Raw genomic sequence first — 26,580 nt, forward strand, 5'->3', positions numbered from 1 at the left:
CCTCACGCGCCATCTGCTCGACTCTCCATCTGCTCGTTGGTTTAGGAGGGAGGGGCGAGGGGGACTGATGATGATGATGATGATGATGATGATGATGATTGCAGTCTACTGTAGGCTATTCTACCGTACAGCACCCTATAATGCAATTTCGTTCGGAAATAGTCAGTAGGCTAGTGAGTGAGCACACCCAAAATAATGGCTGGGTAGAATAAAAATAAAATGTATTTAATAAAATAAAAGACAGAGGGACTTTGCTCAACTTTAAATATCTCTCGAATTATGAAAGATTATGTTGCCAAAAATACATTAAATTAAAAATGTTCCACCCACTTAATCAATCCTCTTATCTGGTCTGTTCCGAACCGCTAAATGCAAGCAAGTTAGTGATGGTTGGTTGCAACAGACAAGCCCCAACTCGCTCCCGTTTGCGAGTCGGGGCTTGTATGTATGGTAAACTGAAACTCCCCTTTGCGAGTTGGGGCTTGTCTGTATTAAATTCAATTACGATGATAATGTAATTATCTCCGAGAATCATTCTGATATAAGTTATTATTATCTTGACTTTTACTATCTTGACTTCAGTTATTGATTTTTTGATTGATTGATTGAAAAATGTATTAACAGTTAAATATAGTAATATAGTAGTTATAGTAGTTTCAGTAGACTTTATGTGTAGGCTACTGCTAATTAACCTGACTCCGCCAGATGGGGCAGCAGAGAGTACACTGCCTGCTGCTTGCTTAATTGCTTGCCCATGAATTTATCTAGGAGAAATCACTGTATTCCGCTACTGCAGGGACTAGCTTGTATTTAAAAACTCGTCCACCTGGGGGCAGTATTGTATAGGCAAAGCATGCTGCATATTGACTCACTCTTCAGAAGCTACTAGGCTAATATATATAAATAAACGTTACCAGACAATTAACAAAGGGATGACCTTTTAACCATTCGATATTACATCAATGTTATCATGAATCAATACTATACAATTATTATTATGATAAGTCGACTCTGGCCAAAAGAAATGAGCTTGGACTAAAATTAAAGTCATACAATTACAATTATCCATAGGCGAACATGTTCAGTTCAGAGAGACAGTCACTAACAGCCAGTGGTGGACATAATATGCAACCCCAGTAGTTCAGTCAAAGTATAGCCTAGAGTCTACTCAAATATTACTCATAGGCTACTAAGTGTACCGGTAAGTTGGTCAGTCAAATTTGTATTCGAGTTAAAGATTGATTGATTGAAATATTTATTAACAGTTTGCATAATTACAGTACATTTCAAGCACAACTCAATACAAAGACTGTTAACTGTGAGTGGACGACCCAATAAAGCATTACACTTGTTTACAAGAGGGTCCACCTTGTTCAATTCATCAAAACATTTAGAGACGTACAAATAGACACTTCTATATAGCCAAAGAACAGAACAGAACAGGAATTCATCATAAAGGAGGTAAAAAGGGAAAAGAAACATATACAGTAAGGGGGAAAAGGGGGGGGGGGGGATTCCGATTTTAACGGGGACAGTTTCGAATTGCAGCTGTCCGTAGGTGCCCTTTGAGAGCGGTGTTGAAGGAGTCAAGGGATTCACATGTCTTAATGACTGTTGGTAGGGCATTCCACATTTTGGTGGCATAGGAGCGAAAACAATTTGTGCCGAATCTGGGTTGTACATGGTTTGTTGCACTCCCTCTGGTGTTGTGGGTGTGGACTTCGTTAACATTAAGGAAGTATTTAGACAGGTACATGGGTATCTTGGTGGTGTATCGAATCTTGTGGACCAGACCCATTGCAAGATGCTGTACTCTGTCGTCGACCCTAAGCCATTCCAGCCTGTCAAAGTGGGCAGGGGTGAGGTGGGTTCGGGGGGTGAGGCCAAGTAGGAGCCTGACCAGTTTGTTTTGGGAGGTCTGGAGCCTTGTTTTAAGGGCCTTTGAGGTGCTGTGGTACCAAGAGGTGCATGCATAGTCGAAGAAACCTTGTACGAGGGCTCAAGGTGTTTTTGTTGACCAGTGAGGAGATCCTGTAAAGGAATCTTGTTCTTTGATTGACTTTTTTGATTACGTTGGTGGCCATTTTATTTACATTATATTATTATTATATTTATATTATATTATATAAGCTTATAAGATATATATTATAACAAAATGTTATCAGTTAAAAGTAGGCCTACTCATTATGTAGAATGTCACATTTCAAGTTTTCAAATGTATAAAATGTATATTATGCAACGCATTGTGAGCTTGCATTGGCTATTTTCAAAAGGCCGAAGTGGTTAATGTAGGCCTATGTTTTGTAATAAATTATAATAATCAAAAATCTACAAAGTAACTAGTATAGCCTATAAATTAACCTCGTGTCACCAGGCTTTCCACCAGCCTATGACTAAAGTTGTCAAATAATTGTAGTGGAGTAGAAGTAGGTCTACAATATTTGCATTTGAGATGTTCTCATGTATGGAGTAGAATATTTTTGAAGTTTTGAAAATTGAAAATACTCCAGTAAAGTTTTTATTTTATTTTATACAGTAGAACTTTTTCTAACCTGCTTTGGACCATCTTCTACTGTCTACTCTACTGTACTGATGAGTGTTGCACTTGCAACAGTCCAGGAGGCGTTTTGGGGGCGGAGCTCTAAACCATAAATAAACTACAATCATGGCGCTCTGCATGCAATGTTTTTCCTCCGAGGTGGAAAGCCTGGTGACGCGAGGTTAATAATGCAATGTTATTGTTAACCCAACGTCAACTCTCAACTGTAAAACGCGTTGACTTTCAAGTTAAATTTGGTTTGTCACATTACTTGTAATGACGTTATGGTGTGGGGATCTCGACACCTAAACTGCTGTCTGTGTGGGTAAACGTTGCTATAGTAGCCTAGCCTCCAGGGGTATTAGAGAGGAAGTGTTTCGAGTTTGGGACAATTTCAAAGTTCATCAAATTACTTTGTCAATATTTAGTGAGGAGGGTTAGTCATTAACTGGCAGATGGCTGCAGTTGTGGAGTAGTTTTTATGCACCGCGAGTCCGCGACCGATCGTAGCAAACAGGTTGGCAGTCTGTTGGCAGAATGTTTGGAGTCCGAGTTTTGCGAGGTTTCGGTCCACTGTGCAGAGTTGGTGCTGGTGGTCAGTCTGGTCACCCCGGGTTGTCCTGGAAACGGACCAGAGCCTACACAGCGACTCACAGACTGGACCTCGGAGGGATCTATCCGCCCATCGCCACTCCGTTCACCGTTAAAGAAGATGTGGACTATCAGAAACTTGAAGAAAACCTGAAGAAATATGCTCAGATACCGTTTAGAGGTAAACAACACTACAAATTATGCTTGAATATCCAATCACGGTACGTCACAGATTGGACCTTTACATCAGTGGCACTGGTTCCCAAAGTGTGTTCCGGGGACCCTCAGGGACAGCCTGGACAGGTTCCTCATTGAATAAAGTGTGAATAATATATTTATTGAGATGTTACTGATGTTTCTTGCAACTAAGCTACATTGAGACTTAGGCACATATTATGTTATATTCCCAATTTTCATCCCGATTCCCTTGAATCTAGAAGGATGTTAATGTAGATTATTAAACTACCTCTGTGTTTTATGAAGCAATGCATGCAGTCAATTTGCTTAGGGGCCAGGCCAAAGTTCTCCCTGCAAAATAAACACATTCCATTGGCCAGTGTGTCCCTGCTTTATTCGCCCTCTGCTGGATTCTATCGTGTGGGACGTTTCAGGACCCAGCGCTGTCCACCACTGGTTTTCAGAACATCCATCCTATTGTAATATAAGCTCTCTGCCACGGCCAGCATTGCAATACTGTGCTTCATTGTGTGAGCTACCCTATAAAATAGTTCTATAAAAGCACGGCAACATAGGCCTATTATCAAGCACACATTTTAGTTTTTGTTTATATATTTATATTTGGTAAGTTTAACTACTCAAATTCTATTCATTGATCGGGGTCCCCCAGGGGGTCTACTCTAGAAACTTGGTCCCCTCCTTTTTTGCCGAACAAATCTCTTCTTCGAAAATAACTGATCTACGAGCTCACATGCTACTAGCCCTGAAACATGACTGTCGTGAAGTACGACTGTACGAGTGTACGGCTACAAGCTTTATTGGTAATTTGCATTAGTTGTTGCTCAACGTGTGTGTGTGTGTGTGTGTGTGTGTGTGTGTGTGTGTGTGACTGTGTGTGACTGTGTGTGACTGTGTGTGTGTGTTGCAGGGCTGGTGGTGCAAGGCTCCAACGGAGAGTACCCCTATCTGAGTGAGGGGGAGAGGGTGGAGGTGGTCCGACGGGTCAGGCAGTCTTTGCCCGGTGACAAACTGGTTATGGCTGGATCTGGCTGCGAATGTAAGTGTGTGTGTGCGTGTGCGTGTGCGCGTGCGCACGCTTATGTTACTGAGTGAGAGGCAAATGTCCCCACAAGTATATAGAATTTGAGAGGACACACTTTGTTTTGGTCCTCACAAGATAAGTGGTTGTTTTATGGAAGATTTGCAGAGTTAGGATTACAATTAGGAAAAGATTCAGGATGTGGCTAGGATTGAGATTAGACATTTAGAGGTTTAGCTCAGTGGCCTTGTGGTTATAGTTTCTGCCCTGAGACTGGGAGGACAGGGTTCGATCCCTGGCCTGAAAGACAAAGAAATGGGACCAGTGCTTGGCACTCCGCATCAAGGGTTGGATTGGGATCCCTGCGACACAAATAAATGTATTTGGAAAATATGGGCTTAAGTGGTAAATTGGCTTCACCATTCAAACCCATTATATGAACTGTGAAAACTGATTTTCTTCAGCGAGGAGATCAGTTTATTTTTTTGACCACACACATTTAAGTATGAATTTTCAAATGGACGATTGTGTTCCATTCATTCGAAAAATAGAAGGAGAAAGGTCCAAGAGATGTGATTAAGGGTGGGTAAAAGAAAATAGCAAGAGAAAGCAAAAAAGAGTAAAAATGAAGAAAAGGTAATAAAAAATGATGACTTTGAACCTGAGTTTTCCACATGGGGGTATTCCCATGTGGAAATAAAGAAGTGGAGCTTTACATTTTGACATATTGCTGAGACTTATCCGGGGCAACTTAAAATAGCTATGTTTATATCTAAGTATTTTTATGCAAATTACATTGTATCGCATTAGAAATGCTGAAGGATAATGGAAAATATCCACCATAACACAAATGTTTTCACCCAACGCTTGAACCTTTTGTTCACAACAAATTGTTTTGATAATAGAAGCTAGGAGGAAGGTAAATGTATTTGTCACATTAATAACATACCAACATTTAAACAGTAATTTTGCCAAATCGTATAGCCTCGGAAACACAGATGTTTTTATTTCACAAATCGTATAACTTCTTCCCAGTGTCGTTTTGGTGGTCTATTTTCTCCAACCCAGCTGTAAGAGTCGAGATGCAAGCAAATTGTATTTAATCTCGGCAATGTTTCAAAGGTTTCGAAGTTGGCAATTTGATGAAAACTTATAGCAAATTAACACTGGAGTGGAATATGGTAAAGTGAATATTTTAACCACTTACACCATGGGGTCACACTTTGTTTGCCCGGGCTCCACCAGGGGTCTATACTTAGTCTTTCTCCAAATCTCTCCTGATTGGATTAAATTGGTGAAAAAGAAGGCACTGGAGCAGCTCAAACAATTTAGGCCCTTAGTTTAATATAACAGGGTGCAAATAAAAAGTGACAACGTTTCGATGTTTAAGTTACATCTTCGTCAGGTCATCATCATTAAATTGGTATCCCGACCTGAAAATCATCTCTGTCGGGTATCATTGTCCATGTCCAAAAACTGTTACTTTTCTGGATTCAAATTCAAAAACAGCAAAAGTAGCAGATATATACAAGCTCAAAATGCATTGCTTTGCGACATGTTTTGAGCTTGCTGATCTGCTACTTTTGATGCTTTTGTGTGATGCTGTGATCAAGTTAATTTAAAATGTAGAAAATGAAGATAAGAGGTTTCTGCCTTGACAGTGCTGAAATGCATTTTCTGTTGAGTTTGTAAAGGTCAGCTATTTTCGACGTGCAACACGGGCGTGTGATAAAGTATAAATCAGGCTTAACCCATTAAAACATTTTTTAGTTTTTGCGTTAAAAAATAGCAGATATACAAACTCACAGCGCGTCACTTCATGCCGTGCTGAGAGCTTGTACATCTGCTTTTTTGAACATTTTGGAAAAATCTTGAAAGTGTGAGAACTACTCATTTCGAAGCCATTTGTAGAATCAGCCCCAGGTCTTTACACACCAGGGGCGAATCTTCGACGCAAATATATATATTTTAAACCTAATAAAATCAATGCATGCAAGTTTCAGCCACGAATTTCCACGAAGTGAAAATGCGTCTTTCGCTCTGGTGTCAAATTTTGCGGACATTCGCTGGCAAATGCTACACTTCTGACCAATCAAATGCAGCTCAAACTGCGTTTAGGTCTATAAACAGCGTACTGTAGTAACTTACCTGTTGTGATCGTGAACAGAGCAGCAGCCGGGCCGCAGCTCTGCGAGGTACGGGGAGCCCACGGCCCACTGCACCCTCCCTCGCCTCTTCTCCACGTTATTAACCTACCCTCCACCACCACACCAGCCACCAACGGGCTCCGCCAAACTTTGGTTAACTCAACTGTCATTGCATCGCTGTATGTATTTACAATTTTATTTTACAGACGGCACGTGTGGGCGGCCGTGGACCACAAATGACTGTCTGGGCCTCAACACAATTGTGTTGTCTGCATCAACGACCTGAGGAGGAGTGGAGAGGAGTGTCGAATAATCACATATACGCGTCGCATTTAGATATGTATAGGCAGCCGCGTCAAAATTCGCCGGCCAAATATTTCGCATTTTGGGTCGCATCGCTAATTCGCCAGTGCGTAATGACCTTTAGTGTGTGTGTTGGGTCCCTTCCTCTGTGCAGCCACCAGAGCAACGGTCCACATGACTTTAGTGTGTGTGTTGGGTCCCTTCCTCTGTGCTGTGCAGCCACCAGAGCAACGGTCCACATGACTGAACAGATGGCAGGAGCCGGGGCAGACGCAGTCCTCGTTGTGACGCCGTGTTTCTATAAGGGCAAGATGGACAGCCAGGCTCTCATCCAACACTTCACAAAGGTTGGCTTCTTACTCCCGAACACACGCACGAGCAAACACAACTTATAGTACTGTGAATGAAGACAGTGGTTCTCAAACCTTTTCACGTCAAGGACCCCCAAAATGATACATATTTGCCTGCAGGCTTTATAGATTGGCTCGCATTGTCACGATTTTTCATTTTGGCTATACAGTATCATCAACCAGTTTAGCATGACGTTCGCTAATGATGGATTGGGGCGGCGAGATGGGAGCACCACAAGATCATTTCTCACAGTTGCTTTCTCACTATAATACACACACACACACACACACACACACACACACACACACACAGTAAATTGGAAGCATGTGGCGCACCGAAAGTAGCACCGAAATGTTTCAAGTCATGAGATTTTATTTTTGCTTTATTCCATGAGTCTAGACACAGGCCCTGACCCAGTCTCTGTGTGCCCTGTACTGTACTGTACTGTACTGTACTGCAGGTGGCCGACAGCAGCCCGGTGCCTGTGGTTCTGTACAGCGTGCCAGCCAACACAGGCCTGGACCTCCCAGTGGACGCCGTGGTACACCTGGCCCAACACCCCAACATCCTGGGCCTCAAGGACAGCGGAGGGGATGTAAGAGAACCACTTTATTCATTCTAAGACAAGACATATAGGACAGAGCGATACAACAAATTATTTCAAACTTTAGCTTTGATTACAACCCTGGATACTATACTAACGTTGAACATTGTCATACCTAACGTTGGGTAAATTTTACCCGATATAATAAATTCCATAAAAAAGGACAACAAAACATGGAAATTTGAGGTAGTCTCCTTTAATAATTCAATATGAAATAAAAAAATCACACTCGTGTGAAGTGAGGGGGGCTACATCTTTTATGACGTAATTATCAGACAAAACAAACATGGACAAAACAAACATTAAATTCTCTTTATTGTCAATGGCATTTAATGTTTGCGTTAGGGACAAAATGACATAAATCTCCCTTCATTGTCAATGGCGTTTTTAATGTTTGTTTAAGGAAAAACAAACATTAAACCTATATATAGGGCCTGGGCCGTGGCTCAGCGGTCCAGGCACCTTGGCTGGTAATCCAGTGACAGTCTGGCAGTGTGCCGCGGGTTCGACTCCGAATCTCCCTCCCCATTTCCTGTCAGCCTACTGTCTGTCCCTCTATAAAAAATAAAGGCGCAAAAAAACCATACAAAACAGACAAAGCAACAACGTTTCGGCCTAACCGGCATTCGTCGGGTATACTGAGGCAGTGCGTCAAAGTGCAGGTATATTTTATCGTCGAGTAGTATAACTCGCGTCAGTTTGTGAATGGAAAAAACCCAGGGACTCCGCTCTAATTGTCTCCACCAGCCGAAGGCATGGGGAAACTATGTTTTGCACTCCGTCCGTTCGTCACAGCTAATCTCCGGTACCGTTGGCCCGGTGGATGCCAAACTGTGCGCACACACTCCCTGGATGCCACCGACGAACCTCTGCCTCAATTTTTCCACAATGGCCTGTTATAGTGCTACCATGAGATTTTTTAAAAAACATTTCCTTTATATTAATAATCGGTGTACACTATCTCCATAGTCATGTGATCAACACGGACCTGTCTGCTTTCCCATATTCCATCCCCATTGGCTAAGATTGCCTTCCAAAGTTTGCAGGATTTGTCTATTTCCAACAAAATGCTTCAAATCATGAACACAGCGTGCGTTGTCCGTGAAATTATGCGCACACATTCCCACTAGGTAGAGTTAGTAATGCCACATATCCCGGTTGTAGCGCCACCATGAGGCTGATTTTGGCAAAACGCATTTCTGTACATTACTCGTACACAATTTAACCATACATCACGCAAATCGGTATACACTATCGCTATAGTCATGTGATCAACACGCATCTGTCCGCTTTCCCATATTCTATCCCGATTGCCTTCCAAAGTTTGCAGGATTGATAAACATTTTAAAAATTGTGAAATATTTGCAAAACAAAAGAAAATTGCGTAATAAGCAGTAATGTCGGTTTTCAATGTAATGGTGGGCTTTTAGATTGGTCCCAGGGACATTTTATGAGTCCTACTTCAACAAGGTTAGAGTACAGTACTGAGTACAGTATTGCATTCCAGGACCCCTGGAGGGTGACATGATTGCGTCCTTTCTCAATTTAGTGAGTCTAAAGATGTAGGATGCAGCCTATTTGCACCACTGAATAAGATTAGGTGCCGCACAAGATAGGGCCCTTGGTGTACAGTGAAAAAAATGAAAAGCAGTCAGCAAAAACATTGGGCATTTGTCACATTGGAGAAACACAAACAGGGTACAACGCTTTGAGCATTAAAAAACAACCAGTGCACCAGTGAGTCCCAGATAAAGATGAAACATTCATTTTCCTTAGATGAACCACTTATTTTTCAAGTTAATTTAGACGTTGTCAGTGTGTGGCAGAAAATAGACTACAGTGGGTTCAGCGATCCTCAAAGGATGTGGGAACCCTCATCTGAGTCTTTGAGCGAGTCCCGTGTGGTTTCCCCACAACAACAGGAGCAATCATAACAGTATTGACGTTATTTATTTCTGTATTCATTTATTTTGCACAATGTGGACTTGCTGCTGTTGAATTGAATGGGTGATATGACCATGAATTGATTGATGATTTCAGAATCGATGTTCTGCGGCACGGTCAATCCAACAGTTTGCATACAAAGAAGTAAAATAAATTAAGGGCAGTGAAACATTGAAATGAAAATCGGGACGAAACAACCTAACTCCATTTTTTTAGGTTTTTGATTTTTTTTCTTCATAAATCAATGCTATTGAACTCTCTTTACATCTGTGTGTTGGTTAATAATAATATTCACGTGCACGGCCGCACACACACACACACACACACACACACACACACACACACACACACACACACACACACACACACACACACACACGACAGAGACGATATACTACTACTAATATAAGAAGAACATGAATAAGAAGAATTAAAGCAACATAGTGGAATAGTAAAATATAGAATAGAATGAGCCACATACATGAATATGCATGACCGCTGATTTTGAAAAGGACTCTAAAATGAAAAGCCATGAAAATATCATAGCATTACACTGGGGTAATAATTCTTCATTAAGGCCCTTAGGAGATACGGTTTGCTACGTAAATATCCAATAAGCTTCCCTTCTCTTCAATAGTCACAGTCTCCGCCTCTTGAGTGGTAGCGAGACCTCGATGCCACAAAGCCAGAGGGAGTATATGTCATGTTTCATATCATTAAAATGCACAGCTAGAGGGTAATCCCTATCTATCGTTTCTGAAAACGGCCTACTCTTATGCTCGCTATTTGTAATCCTATAAATCAATGGTTCTCAACGTTGGGTCTGGGGACCACTAGGGGACCTTTTACGAACCAGGAAAATCATACTTTTTATGATGTAAACATGGAATTGTATTCGTCAGTGAAGTTTCCACAAAACTGTGCAACATTAGGAGTAATGTTACAGCTACACACACGCACGCACACACACACACACACACACACACACACACACACACACGTGTGTTAGTGAAGACTCTTTAATGTTTCATGTAATGGCATCATATGATCATATCTACTGTATGTAGTTCATCATTTCAATGTTTCATTGCCCTTTCTTTATTTTACTTCCTTGTATGTAACATGTTGGATCGACCTCGCCACAAAACATCGCTTCTCATATCATCAATCAATGTATGGTCAGCTCACCCATTCAACTGACAGCAGCAAGTCCACATTGTGCAAATGAATTCAGAAAGAAATAACGTCAATACTGTTATGATTGCGGCTGTTGTTGTGGGAAATCACGCAGGACTCTCTCGAAGACTCTTTCTGAAAACGTTATTCGAGTGGTGGTCTCACTCTGGGGCTAAAGCAAAAAACTGCAATGCTCCCCAGGCAGGGGACAAAATGTACCAATTCCAATCATTTTTACACCCACCAACCAAATGATCTAGATATACGGCCCAGGTTTACAAAAAAAGAAAATATATTATATAATTACCTTTTACTTTCTAATCAAAATGAACATTTACTGTATTTGGTTCAGTGTAGTGATGATCTCTGGTTTTCGGTTTATTGCATCCAAACAATTGAAGAAAGTCTGGGAATCTGTGAAGAGCATATCCAAAGTTTTGAAAAATGTTCTGAAATCTCAGTGTTCTGAACTTGGCGTCAAAACGATGGCGGAAAAGTTGTAATTAATGCTAAAAGACCATGGTTAAAGTAATGAGTAGTTCTCTACCACCTGGGTAGACGGCAGTCTGTGCCACGCTGTTTTTGCACAGCTGACAAATATAGTATATAGTGGCTATCGGGCAGAAACCTTGTATCTCCATAACTTCTCCGTAACTTCCTACTCATCATGCTACAATGTCGCAAAGCAGATCATCAAGCTCACAATGCGTCACCTCGCAATGCATTGTGAAATTGTGAAAGTGGGTTTAACCCATTAAAATCAGGAAAGCATCTGTGTAATTTTAGATTTGAACCCCTTTAAGATGGAGTGCCGTGATTTTGTACTTTTTCTGTTTTGTATGTGTCTTTGGAGTTAACATTACTCTAATAGACCCCCAGGTGCGGTTATAATATTCAAATTATGTCTTCCCTGTGTATTTTTGGTTTCTTCCTGGAAGCTGAAAGCCTTTGAGTCAAAAGGCACAATTGAAATACACTACTTTAGTGACATAATAACCCTAACCCCTTTCCCATTATCATACAACAGCTGTGGGCGAGGCTTACGTTTAGGTGAAAACCAGGTATACTTAATGAACTGGTGGGTGTGGAAATCTTCCTCCTAGTACCTGATGATCATGTTTTAGTGGAGGAAAAACATCACAGCACTCCATCTTTAACCATTTTTGAGGGGCGCTAGCTTTGTGTGTATGTCCGTTTGAGCATAAAATGTGTTTGTAGCACGGAATGTGATGATTTGATTGGCTGAGCACGGAATGTGATGTATGATTATGTATGATGATAAGAGCGCCCCTCACTTCACACGAGTGTGATTTGTATGGAATGATGTGTTTTTTTTCTGTCAGTGTATCACTCAAAATCACCATACATGAGGAAAGCCCCCATATATTGTGCCCAGGTCTCGTGACATTTTTTTGTGAGGGTATCAACCCTAGGGCAGGGGTTCTCTACCTGGGGGTCACGACCCCTCCGGGGGGTCGCCAAATTATTTTGGGGGATCCCCAGATTATTGAGGGGCGCTCCCCAGATTATTGAGGTGCGCTAGCCCCTCCTATATACAGTTTTTGTCCCCACACGTCTCAAGATTTGCCATTGACAATGAACGGAGAAATTAGGTCAAAATTCCGCTAAATATGACGATGATTGACATTGAAGGGAAAATGTACGTCATATGTAAAGGAGCAAATCAGCTAACCAATCACAGGCAACAGGCATTCTGATTGGCCAGTATGAAATGATGTACGATGATAAGAGCGCCCCTCACTTCACATGGGTGTGATTATTTTCAACTGAATGGCTTGAAAATGGAAATTATGAATTTACATAGTACACATAGTACTATGCATAAACCTTCCTTAATGATTGTATCTGGTTTCAGTATTTGTTTATGTTGTTCCGTTTTTCAGAATTTTCCTGTTAGGATTTAGATGACATTTCAGCCTCAGGTCTTAATGGGTTAAGTCTGTGTGTGGGTTTTATAAGTATTGAACCTTGTGACTAAATAATGACTACATTGGATCCATTGGAACACTGATGCTTTTTTCATTTTTCGGAAAACTAACAATTTTGGACATACAAGGTTTCCACCCGACAGCGACGATATACATACTGTATGTTTGGGTGCAGTATTATTCACGCTGTTAGCAAGGACCAGCGGGAGCTCCTATTATAGCCCTGTCTGAGTGATTGATCAATTACAGGCTCTGTGTGTTTTTCAAATGACTGATTGGTGGATTGACTGACGCCAGGTGGTTAAAAATAAATCCTCCCATAAGTAACGGTGATGGACTGTGAAACTGGAGAGTCGCTCCCCACGGAATGTCGTCTCCGCGTGAAGGAAAAGGGGGGAGGGGGAGGGTGGTGAGGGGCAAGGGAATAGGGAATTATCTTACATTCCCTTTGAACATTTCAACATTTCAGGTTTATTTGGATGTAGCGCTTCATATCCAGATTGACAAAAGAGAATACGAAAGGCAAACAAAATAGTGAGGGGAATGAATTTTTCATGAGCTCTCCCCATCCTCCTTTTTCTTTTCTTTTTGAAGTTGCCTCTTCTCTCTCTTCTCTCTGGGGACTCCTCTCTCTCTCTCTCTCTCTTTCACTCTCCACAGCTCACTCTCTCCATGACTCTTCCCATCTCCATTTAGGATGCAGAGATGATCGCCCTCCAACCCCCCAGATTTTGGGACTGTTGGTTCAGTTATTTGGTTTCTCACTCTTAAAACCAAATTCACGCTTTGAGGCGTGACGATTACAGTGTGCTTGAAAAAAGGATTTTCGACTGAAAATACACGTCAAAGAGGTAGATGCAATGGCGTATAAATTAAGCCTTGGTGACAGCTACCCCAGACAGTAAAATATTAGCCCTGACAGCAGGGAGGAGTGACGAAGATGAAGCGAACAAACATTTGAACATTCTTTACTCTCTCTCTCTCTCTCTCTCTCTCTCTCTCTGTGTGTTTTACCCATTCCTCAGATCACACGAATCGGCCTGATTATACACAAAACCAAAGCGCAGGATTTCCAGGTTCTGGCTGGCTCAGCGGGGTTTCTCATGGCTGCCTATTGTGTTGGTAAGAAAGAACCTACACACTCCAGGGATAAAGGTAAAACTTACATTCACAAAGATGAAGATCAAAGCTTAGTGGACCATGCCAGTGGTCTGGCTCGTTAAGCACATTGACTATGACTCATAGTATACTCCTGACCGTTTTACAAAAGGATACCATGTTTGTTTGTTTGTTTGTTTGTTTTTTTTTGGGGGGGGGGGGGGGGGGTGTCAGTAAGGCCTGTTATTTCAGCACTTGGTCCTTTGATGATGTCGATACTTTGACAGTCCAAAGCCAAATAAATGCCAGTACTGTTACTGTTACACTAAATTAAACCAGTAAGACGCCTGGCGGCAGACTGCTGGGCGAGCGCTGGCGCTTTGGCATGGGGGGTCAGACGGACAAAAATGTACGATTTCATAGTAAATGTGACCTGTGGGCGCAATACAAAATAAACAGATTATTTGAGTGAGGCATCACCAAAGTAATTGTTTGCTGTGAAATATTTGTGACAAATGTTGGGAAGTTTTATTCATCACACTCCCGGTGTGTAAGGACTATGTTTACTGTGTTACTGTGTTACATGACTGTGTTATGTCTATGTTTACAAGGCGGTCCCTGCAGAAAATGGCAACCTTCTGTTGTGTTTTTGAACACATCTCTGTCTGCTTGCAGTCAGAGATGGAAAGTGATTGACAACGCTGTAGCGTGCACTGTGAAATGAAAATGAAAAGGTCAAAGGACAATGCCACTGTCAATACATTGTATTGACATTGTCTATGCACAGCCTCGGCCATGGCCATATATCAAAGATTATTTTTATGTTTAAAGGCTTTCTTTTCATATTTTCAGCATTTGCTAACTTCCTCCTTAGTCGTTAAAATGTTACAGAATTACAAGAATAATAATGGAGTCAATGTTATTAAATCATGGACATTTGAATTTAGTTTGTAAATCAATGATTTCAAATATGCAGGGACTAGATTTTTCAAATCAATCCGCCCTTTAAATAACTGTACCATAATGTTGTATTAGATTACGTATGTTAAGTTTCAAGTCTCTGAAGTCTATTTTCATACGGTACCTGTACCTGTACCTGCCTCAGAAATTCTGCTTTGTTTCCAAAGCACATTAGATGGGCCTGAGTGGTTCAGAGTGTGGGGAAACAGAAGGTCTCCGGTTCGCATCCCGGCCCCTGCCGTCTACGTGTCCCTGAGCAAGACACTTAACCCCTTAACCGCTCCCAGAGGCGCTGCCCCCGTAGCTTAGCGCCCACAGCTGATCCTCATACTTAGGATGGGTTAAATGTAGATGCATCATTTACCACATACCGCAAAGGAGTGCGGACCATATGATTACTGCTATTATTATTATTATTATTATTATGAATATTTTATGTCGTAAAGATGAAACATTCCATTGAGAATTGTGCAATATGCAACGCTCCACTGCAGTGTGTGTGGAGCACACGTGGAGCTACGATGTGTGATGTGATATGCTACGGGTGCCTCATAAGTGGCTGCTTGCTATGTCAGCCACGTACACTTACACCATATGCACGGGTTAGATAACACATTTGGGGATAGGCATCGATACGATGCTCAGGAACTTAACCCATTAGAGACCCGAGAACGATTCTAAAAGTATCTTCTCTAAAACTCCTTCTAAACAGTTCAATTCAAATCTTATGTTGCTATAGATCGGTGGTATGGGTGCATCTCAAAATATTTTGTTCCGGGAACGCCCGGAAGCAAAGATTTGAATTAAAAATGTTCTCTTTAAAAAAAATATATATATACTGTATATATATATATATATATATATATATATATATATTATATAATCAAAGATTTGCACAAACGTAAAAAAGAGATCTACAAGCTCACAATGCGGCACAAAGTGATGTGCTATGAGCTTGTATATCTGGTATTTTTGAATAGCCAGGTATAAAATAATGGTTTACGTGGTATGTGGCTAAAATCTAAAATGACACGGCTGCTTTCCCGGTTCTAATGGGTTAATGAGTCATGTTCTGTGCCTTATAGCCCTGTCAAAGACACGCTTTCTCCTGTCTCACATGTGCACACACGCGCACACACACACACACATACCCGGTCATACTTTGACATGCACACGCGCAGAGTTCTCTCTGATCTATGCTCCCTGGTGTGTTCTTGTTTCCATGACTGAAATATGACGGGTGTGTGTGTGTGTGTGTGTGTGTGTGTGTGTGTGTGTGTGTGTGGTGTGTGGTGTGTGGTGTGTGGAGTGTGGAAGGGTAGGGCTAAGTGACTGACACAGCTCCTGCAGCGAGGTGATCTGCATAAAGGTTGAGTAGCAACAACAGCCGACACTGAGCGACTGATATTAACATGTTTCAAGATGTCGGTGTGAAGTTGGTGTGCCGTGCGTACATGTGTGCCTGCGAGTGCGTTTGATCAGGCTTTGATGTCCCAGGGTTCTGCAGTCTCAGAACTCCCCCTATATCCCCGAAGGATTTAGAAAGGAGGAGGGGTGGGAGGGGTGCGGGGTCTACCTGTCACTCAGAAACAACTTCCAATTCCAATTTCAAAACCAAGGAACTTCAGAGCTGTCAGTCGAGATGAGGCAAGATTGAGGAGGGGCTCTTTAGACCAGTGGTTCCAAGACCTTTTCGCCCCGGGACACAAACTAGTGAAAATGGCAGATCTACAAGCTCACAACGCGTCGCTTCGCGCATCATTGTGAGCTTGTGGATCGGGTATTTTCACTGATACACTACATTCGTTTTTGAATTTAAGGAATTTCTTTTGATTAGTCTTTTATTTCTTTACTGAAAATAAAATCTGAATTTGTTTTTAATTCATGAAAATGTTTAGCTTTTTTGGGAATGTTTTTTGATTTTCTTTTAAATAACTAAAAACAAAATGTACTGTAGGAAACCAAAAATAAAGCATCCCATAAAAATATATCGGCGACTGGGAACCGGTGCTTTAGACTGTCCATCGTTGAAGTTTAAAGTAGGCTCTGGCCCAAGCTGCCTGGCAGCCATTTGATCTGTGCAGAGTTGGGGCAGAGTACAGGCCAGATGCCCTTGTGGAGTCGTAAAGCATTTTTTCAACGATCAGTCTCCATTGGTTTGCTGTGCTGGCAAGCTGCACAGTGGGGGAGTGTTATGTATCTGCAGTCATCATTTTCTCTCACCAGACAATGTCATCCTACTGTGGGAGGAGAAACGCTCGCATGTTTTCTCTCAGAACGATCGGATATACTTCATTCTTATATACAGTATACTTATTTACCGTACAGTATATCGTTGTTGTCAGGCAGAAACCTCTTATCTGCATATTTTAACTTTTTGTGTTTTTTTTAGTATATGAATGTCTTACTTGATCATACATACTACAGCATCTCACACAGGCATTACAAGTAGCAGATCCACAAGCTTGAGGTTTGAGCTTGTACAGTTGGGTGCCACCGATATTGTCCCTTATCATTTGACCCATTTAGGCCTGACCTCAACATTTTAAAAAATCCTTCTAAATCCTCCAGTTTTCTGAAATAAATATTTTCACGATTTTTCAAAAATAGCAGACCTACAAGCTCGTAGCACGCCACTCGGTGGCGCGCTATGAGCTTGTAGATCTGCTATTTTTCAATAGCTAAATTATAACATGTTTAAAACACCAAAAGGGGTTCCCGCCCAAAATGGGTTAACTGTCCTTTTGCGCATATCACGCAAACCTCAGCAAAAAGAAAAGGACAATATCGATGGCCTCCAACTGTAGATCTGCTACTTTGCAGATTTTTAAATGTTTAAATCCTGAAAAGTACCTTTTAGACATTATGAGAGACGATATACTGTACTTCTATGCTTACATTCTCATACTCATTCGTCTGTTGTGAAGTTAACCAGCTAACATCCAATGACAGTTTTGATTTTATTCCAGAGATTATTAATAACTTGCAAATGTACCACATCTCAATATTACAGTATGTAGAATTTTTCCAATTACTTTGGACATTAAGTTGGATATACAGAGCAAGATTCCAACACATCATGTTGTAAGCTTGTAGATGGCCTATTTGCAGTTATTCTATAATGTTTTGAGTGTTTGAAGCAGTCAAACCAGCAAAAGAAAGCATGTGTGATTTGTGATTTTCACAAATCACACTTTTTTTTTCCAAGCATGAGATTTAATTTAGCTTTAATCCGTGATCTACATACAGGTGTAGTGGGTGGTGTGTGTGCTGACTAACGTTGTAGGTGTGTGTCTTACCATCTACACAGGTGCAGTACAATTTTCAATTTAGGCATTTAACAGACGCTCAACCCATTTTGGACCGAGGCCGATTATAAAAACACCTTCTAAATACTGACCTAAGATTATTTATATAGCAGCATCAACATTTTTACATTTTTGAATACTGTACATACTGTACAGAACCCCAAAAGGGGTTCCCGTCCAGAATGGGTTAATCCACAGCGATTAGCAAGAACAAAAACATGGTAATACATCATACAGTATACATAAAAATAGTCATCATGAATCATACATAAGCTAAGAACCTAACAGTGGAATATCTATATAATGAAACTATGCATATGTATATGTATATAGTGCTATGTCTACATAAAATGCTATCTAAGTTAGATAAGTTGAACCTTTGCATACGCCTGTAAGGTCGTCAAGGCTAGGGCAAGTGCTGGTCATCATGAATCATACATAAGCTAAGAACCTAACAGTGGAATATCTATATAATGAAACTATGCATATGTATGTATATAGTGCTATGTCTACATAAAATGCTATCTAAGTTAGATAAGTTGAACCTTTGCATACGCCTGTAAGGTCGTCGAGGCTAGGGCAAGTGCTACGGGCTAAGATGGAGTCTAAAGAGGTGGGTTTTCAGCCTACGGTGGAAGATTGGGAGTGAGTCTTCAGTTCTGATTGCAATGGGAAGTGCATTCCATAGTTTTAGAGCCAGAAGGGAGAAGAGTTTGGACGTGTGGAGCGTTGTCCCGGCGTTTTTAAATGAAGGTACTTCCAACTTCCCTGAGTTGGCTGATCTCGCGGGAGGGTGTGTGGGTGTGTATTAGGTAGTGTGTGTGCGCTGGCTAACGTGTAGGTGTGTGTCTTGCATCTACACAGGTGCAGTGGGTGGTGTGTGTGCGCTGGCTAACGTGCTAGGCAGAGAGGTGTGTGAACTGGAGCGTCTGTGTGTGTCTGGCCGCTGGGAGGAAGCCAGATCGCTGCAGCAGCGACTCATTGAGCCCAACGCCGCCGTGAGTACATTGTGAATAAAATGTTGTCCAAATCCGCATGCGGTAGAGTATCCATCCATCCATCCATCCATCCATCCATCCATCCACTTTTTCAAGTCAAGGACCCACAAATTGATATGTATTTGGCCGTGGACAACATCTGAAAATGTTTTGTGCCAAGGACCCCAGAAGAGATTTTCTTTTATCAAAGTTTCTTTATAAATATTTTCAGGTCACATATGAGTCAAAAATATCATACAAAAATAATTGAACATTTAACCCCACCCTCGCTCCCCCCAGAGTTCCTGCTCCGAAAGAGCCACAACCCTGGTATCTCGTACCATTTAACTTTTCTTAGAATTGGACGGAATGATTTAGATCAAGAGTTATTAACGTTTTAAGATTTTCGATCTCGTCGGCTAAAATGGAGGGGGAACATTTTCGATGACGTCCCACTGTTGCGCAACAACGCCTTTAACGTGTTAATTAGCGCTTTATTTAATGATAAACCTATAAAGTTGGCTTACCGCTAATCAAAGCACTCGTGGAGCGGCAGCTCCATGTTCGATTGCTTCCCCTTCAGCCTCAATGCATTGAAAATTGATGAAGGTGGTGGATGAGGCCGTTCTAGTCCTTTTTAAGAGTTTTCCATTTCAAATCGCGCTGGATAAATAAAGCGAATGTTTAGTGGCCGCACATCTAAAATATGAATGCTTCTAAAGTCTCTTAGCGAGTGATTAATCCGATCAGCGCGACCACCTTGGCCATTGCTGTTTTGGGGGAGACGAGGAGGCCGTCTTCTTCTACAGCCATGGTGGTGAACGGTGGCGGTTGCTGAACTATCAGCGCCCCCCACTGACGGGGGTTGAGTTAATAGGACAGAGACCTCCGTCTGGGGCCCTTAAACTGTTAACAAAGATACATTGAAATAAAAGGCACATACAAATTCAAAACTAGACGGAATTATTATTAAGATTATTAAGTATGTGTTTCAGATTTCCACCTGTGTTTCTGCCATTGCATGGCAGGCACCCAGAATTAATAAAATATTAGAAACCAGAAGAGAAGATTTAACAGTTTTTTTCCCCGTTGAGTAGTTTGTATATTCAGAACAGACGATCCAACCAATATGACCATGGGCATTCCAAGATATGGGCGTATACTGATGACATCAGGGATCTCCTATAGGAGATATATGTACTATATGGGAACAAAAGGGACACAGACAGACGGGTACAACGGGTACCCGACACTATGACTCAGACATAATGGTTCGAAACGGCAGTGTAACGTAGGTGTGAGGGTCGCGTAGTGGTCCAAACCTCTAATTATTTTATAAATAGCAAAGGGTTCCATTTGCACACTCTCCGAGTTAATGGTGGTTCTTGACATTAAAACATTTATAGAACCGTTGCTCTGTCTGAACTGTAACAGCGTCTGGATAATGTACAGTACTGTAGCACCACTGCAGTACAATGGCTGTCCTCGGCCATACAGCATGTACCACATGAAGAGAGGAGACATAACATGAACAATAATGGCTTTGTACCATATATATTATTGTAACATATAGAGTGATTTAGAGCACTATACCTTCTTGTTGCTAGGTGACCAGGAAGTTGGGAGTGCCCGCTCTCAAGCAGGCGATGGAGTGGTTCGGTTACCACGGTGGCACCTGTCGATCACCTCTCCAGCCACTCACAGAGGCCCAGACACAGCAGCTGAGGCGGGACTTCTCCAGTAATGGCTGGTTGTGAGGAGACGTGTGTACTTGTATTACTATACTTGTGAGGGCCAAATGTACGCACAATAGTAGAATTTGATTACAGATATTGTGTGACGACAATATTGTCCTGGTCCTCGCAAGAGAAATGAGTTGTTTTATGGTATAAAAATACCAAATAAATAAATAAAAATAGGAAAAGATTTGGGGTTAGGATTACATGATTAGACATTTAGAAGTTAGTATTTGGAGTGTATATTTAGTTGTGTGCATTCTGGTGTTGTGCGCACCGAACTATCTACAAGCTGAAAGCTCACATTCTGGTGTTGTGCGCACCAAACTATCTACAAGCTGAAAGCTCACAATGCGTCGCAATCTTGTGGATGTGTTCGGCTTCAGGCTTAAAATCCTAAAGTGTTTGTGTGTGTGTGTGTGTGTGGTGTAGTGTGTACATACACACAGTGGGAACACACACACACTGTAAATCACTTTATTGTGACATGCAGCTCCCACAACCCAGAGTGCGTGGACATATATTTTGATAGTTACACAGAGTCCTGTGGGTTGCCAGGGAGGGTGATATACAATATGGATGCTTCTTGTCTCCGATGGAGGTCACACAACATGGAAAGCATGAAGCTCTTTCCCAAGAGGGCTCTTAAAAGAAATATTGAGTAATTATTACAAACATAATTCAATTCAAACCGTGTTGTTACCCCATCATGTAAAACCATCTCTAATATAATATAGCCACACATCGCTGTCACATCGGCCTGTAATACATACATTACATATCGTCTCTGTCGGGTGGAAAAGTCATTATGTCTAAAACTGTTACTTTTCAGTATTCAAATTCAAAAATAGCAGTTGGGCGAGCTTAAAACGCATTGCTTCGCGCATGTGTTTTTGAGCTTGTGGATCTGCTATTTTTGATGCTTTTGTGTGACGCTATAGTAGGGCGTTTGTTAATTTACGAAAAAACACAAAAAGTAAAAATATGGAGAATAAGAGGTTTCTGCCTGACAGCAATGGCATATTATGCAGTGCATACTGTATAGTTATACATACACTGCATATAACTCAATGGGCGAGGCTCTTAGATTGAACCTGGAAACTCTGAGTCAGGAAGTAAAAATCCCCTATTTAAAGGCTGCCACAAATGTCATTTAATCCACCCAAAACATACTTTTTGTAAGCAAGGAATGAGAAATGAGGCGCAAATCTAGCTTGTTTTGACCCAAAAAGAAGAATCCGAGATATTAGATATATAGTTGTTGCTTAGCAGAAAAGGAAATAAAAAAATAAGCTCTAAAGATTTTTTTAAATATATTTTCGTGAACGGAAATAGCAGCTTCCGTTACTCAGCGCATGGGGGCTATACTGTAGGTCCAGACTCCATATAGCATTCGGAGATTGTGGAATAGTTGTCTGGCTACACGAGACTACGTCCCCATAGACGGCATAATGCAGTTCAATTTCCATTTCCGTTTTTCTTTTTTTTTCACCGGACCGCTACCGGAGTGTTATGACCGCATACAGGACATAGTTGCTCACCGTAATCAATTGATATTAAAATAGGCGTGAAAAGGCGATTTAGGCGCCGAATGACTTAAGCAACCATTAGACTTCCTATCCAGGTTGGAGTTGGATTGGTTGTATGCACTCTGAACGAATAAGGAATGTCTATTTAGATATTTTCACTAGTATTCAGTCACAGGCAAACGTCTAAAGTTTGGGAACCACTGGGATACAGGACCCATATATATCAGATTCTGGGCTGCCAGTCTGACCACCGGAGCGACGGACGGACGGGCACTATAGCGACGGACATAGTCGGCCGCTATTTCCATTTGGCTCTTGCTGGAGAATGGCCCCTGCGACGTGTCGAGAGTTTGTCAATCTGCTATTTTCTGTGAAAGCATTCCCCACAATACGGATACTGGGGTTTATTAAAGTGGTTAATATTATCCACGTTGTCGCCGGGCAGAAACCTTGTACTAGTTATGAAAACCCATACAAATATGATAAGAAGGTTTCTGCCCGACAGTGATGATATTCTATGTCTTTACAATATGTACTGAGAGTAAAGAGTAAAGACACTGACACTGAAAAAAACAACAATAATGAATGAATAATGATTTTTATAGTGCCTCACCAAGGATATTCAAACAATGTGAATTGATTTCCTTCCTGATCTCTCCAAGGCCTGTGGCTGACATTGACGTGATGCTTATGATAGAGAAAATTAACAAATGAATGAATTAATTAATTATTTGAAATAAATAATGGCGGAAAACAAAGAAATGTCATATTTTGAATCCCTTCGAAGGCCAGGGCAATAAAGAGAGCATCTTTTCACTCTCCTGCCTTTTCTTGAATAAAATATAAACATCATGAGCATCCTTCAGATGAAAAAAGGAATATATTGATTCAACTTTATATATTTTTTTTCACCTGCTGTCCTGCTTGCTGCTACATGCTGTTGTCGCTGTAGCTGTCCACACGGGGGCAGCACACCCCACCGTGCCCCGCTCGGATCATCAAGGGCAACTCTCTGATCTCAATTAGTGGTTCTTAAAACCTGGGGTGTGTGATGCTATGCCCCTCACAGCCATGAGAGGGTAAAAACCTGGGGTGTGTGATGCTATGCCCCTCACAGCCATGAGAGGGTAAAAACCTGGGGTGTGTGATGCTATGCCCCTGACAGCCATGAGAGAGGGGGAGGGGATGGATGTGGTGAAGAGCGGGATGACCTTTTACACAGAGCCTGGTAGTCGATGGTCACTGAGGGGGCGCTTGTTTTACAGGCGACCGGATTAAGGTTGGTGAGGGGTCCGTTAAAACGACCAGATTAAGGTTGGTGAGGGGTCCGTTAAAACGACCAGATTAAGGTTGGTGAGGGGTCCGTTAAAACGACCGGATTAAGGTTTGTGAGGGGTCCGTTAAAACGGCCGGATTAAGGTTTGTGAGGGGTCCGTTAAAATGACCGGATTAAGGTTGGTGAGGGGTCCGTTAAAATTACCGGATTAAGGTTGGTGAGGGGTCCGTTAAAACGACCGGATTAAGGTTCGTGAGGGTTGGTATGGTTAGGTTAGGGTTTTGAGGTAGGTAGTAGCCGGTGCTGTAAAACAAGCGTCTCATCAGCGCCCATCGAAACCGAGGATCTGCGTAAAAGGTAGTCTCGGCCCTCCCGGGGAAGAGCGGAGGAGAGAAGTGAAGCAAAGGGGGTGGGGATCAGCGTTGCCACCCATGTCTGCTTAATCTAAGCAACATTGAGCTAGTTTTTCTGTAAAGTCACTTGGTAGTTGTGGGTTGCTTTTTGGGACTTGTTTCTGAAGTGTAGTATTGCTTATAGGCTTGCTTTCTTTGATTTTATTATGGTTCAAACCAGTGGTTCTCAACCATGTTCATGTCGAGGACGAGGACCCCCAAATTAAAATGGTACCTCATTTGAAAATATTTTGTTCCAGGGACACCCATAACATTTTTGTGTTGTTAGAATGTTTCATAAAAGTACGCCACATTTTGCACTTTTTCCCTCAAGAGTTTTTTTGGCTCGCAATGCGACTTGTACACTTCAAATTGTCGATGTACAGTACAGTATATAGGTTCAAAGAAGTATGACCCGGTCGCTTCTTTTGGGGCTTGTTTTCATAGACCTGATTGCTTGGGAACACTGCTGGGGATAAATGGATGGATGGAAGGGAGAAATCCCACTCTCTCAGCCCTGAGTGGCGAGTCAGCAAAACTGCTGCTTTGCAGAGCTCAGGCTGCCCTCTGCCAGCTGCACTGTCCCTGTCACATAAATATGACGTGTCATCTCTCTCTCTCCCTCTGCACTGCCTGTCACATAAATATGACGTGTCATCTCTCTCTCTCCCTCTGCACTGTCCCTGTCACATAAATATGACGTGTCATCTCTCTCTCTCTCCCTCTGCACTGTCCCTGTCACATAAATATGACGTGTCATCTCTCTCTCCCTCTGCACTGTCCCTGTCACATAAATATGACGTGTCATCTCTCTCTCCCTCTGCACTGTCCCTGTCACATAAATATGACGTGTCATCTCTCTCCCTCTGCACAGTCCCTGTCACATAAATATGACGTGTCATCTCTCTCTCTCTCTCCCTCTGCACAGTCCCTGTCACATAAATATGACATGTCATCTCTCTCTCTCCCTCTGCACAGTCCCTGTCACATAAATATGACGTGTCATCTCTCTCCCTCTGCACTGTCCCTGTCACATAAATATGACGTGTCATTTCTCTCCCTCTGCACTGTCCCTGTCACATAAATATGACGTGTCATCTCTCTCCCTCTGCACTGTCCCTGTCACATAAATATGACGTGTCATCTCTCTCTCCCTCTGCACTGTCCCTGTCACATAAATATGACGTGTCATCACGGGAGAGAGGCAGGGAGATCAACTGACACCATGCAGGGCCCCTTCCTGTGTGCACATCTCTCTCTCTCTCTCTCTCTCTCTCTCTCTCTCTCTCTCTCTCTCTCTCGCGCTCTCAAATGTAGGCCTACAGTTGACTTTGTCGACCAAAATGTATTTTGGCAATGTTGTCGGAAGTTCTCGTAATGCCTGATTTTACACTTTGTTGCATGCTGAAAATAGCCGATCTGTGATGTTTCACCCGAGCGCAACCAAACATAAAATGACTTGTCTTTTAGTTCTACTGGATCCCACACTAGTCCCTCCCTGACAGTCTGGTTTTTAGTTGTTGACAAAATTGGCAATATCATCATAGCATAGCTTTTATTAGTTTTCGTCAGTGAAAGGCAGTCGACCCCCCCGTCCCCCCGTCCCCCCGTCTACAATCAATGCTCCACATCTGGGAGAGAAGTCTTGTTTCTCTCGAGGTCTTCTCATCCCTCTTCCTGACACAAGTTGGCTTTGCCTCATTCTTCTCCTATACTTCCATGGTAGCTTCTCTCTCTCTCTGCTCTTCTCCTTTCCTCTCTACCCACCCAGCCCCCTCTAGGCGATGTGGTGACCTCTCTGTGAAATGTACCATGTACTGTACAGTACAGGGCCCACATTCTCTCTCTCTCTCTCTCTCTGCTCTTTTCCTTTTCTGGCTGCGCCCCAGATTAAAAACACGCTCAAAAGATTTTCTGATTTCATCCCCTCCCCCCACTTGTCTTTGGCTCTCTCTCTCTCTCCTCTCCTCTGCTCTCTGCCTGTGGTAAACTGCCAGCCTGTTTTTTTATTTATTTTTATTTGTATTGATTGAATACTTTATTAGTCAGAAATGTAAACAGCACGTGGTACAGTAAGACATTTATAGGCTATAAAAGGATAACACACACACACACACACAAAAAACAGTATAAAATGTATTCAATTAATCAACATAGCATAACAAATGTACACATAATACACGTCAACAAATACAAAACACTATGTATTTACAAAAGAGATTAGAAAATTACACTTACCTCCCCTGGTCTGACTCGAATGCCTGCCTCACTGTGTGTGTGTGTGTGTATGTGTGTGTGTGTGTGTGTGTGTGTGTGTGTGTGTGTGTGTGTGTGTGTGTGTGTGTGTGTGTGCGTGTGCGTGTGCGTGCACGTGGGTGTGCGTGCGTGCGTGTGGGTGCGTGCGCTACAGCCTCTTCCGAGACAGACTGACACAATGAGTTGCCACTCATTGTCCCACATCATTCACATTGGAGAGAGAGAGAG

The 26,580-nt window shown here is 42.1% G+C and overlaps 1 protein-coding gene across 1 annotated transcript; it reads left to right on the top strand.

Moving 5' to 3' along the window:
- Positions 1–2,704: 2,704 nt before the first annotated feature.
- hoga1 (4-hydroxy-2-oxoglutarate aldolase 1) lies at positions 2,705–23,185 on the top strand. The gene is made up of 7 exons (XM_079499145.1): positions 2,705–3,311; positions 4,236–4,364; positions 7,016–7,143; positions 7,608–7,742; positions 13,846–13,942; positions 19,051–19,184; positions 20,771–23,185. The coding sequence occupies exons 1-7, from the start codon at positions 3,077–3,079 to the stop codon at positions 20,918–20,920; spliced, it is 1,008 nt and encodes a 335-aa protein (XP_079355271.1). The 5' UTR covers positions 2,705–3,076; the 3' UTR covers positions 20,921–23,185.
- The last annotated feature ends 3,395 nt before the right edge of the window (positions 23,186–26,580 follow it).

Source organism: Electrona antarctica (genome assembly GCF_951216825.1).
Source record: "Electrona antarctica genome assembly, chromosome: 4".
In the NCBI taxonomy this organism is placed as follows: domain Eukaryota; kingdom Metazoa; phylum Chordata; class Actinopteri; order Myctophiformes; family Myctophidae; genus Electrona; species Electrona antarctica.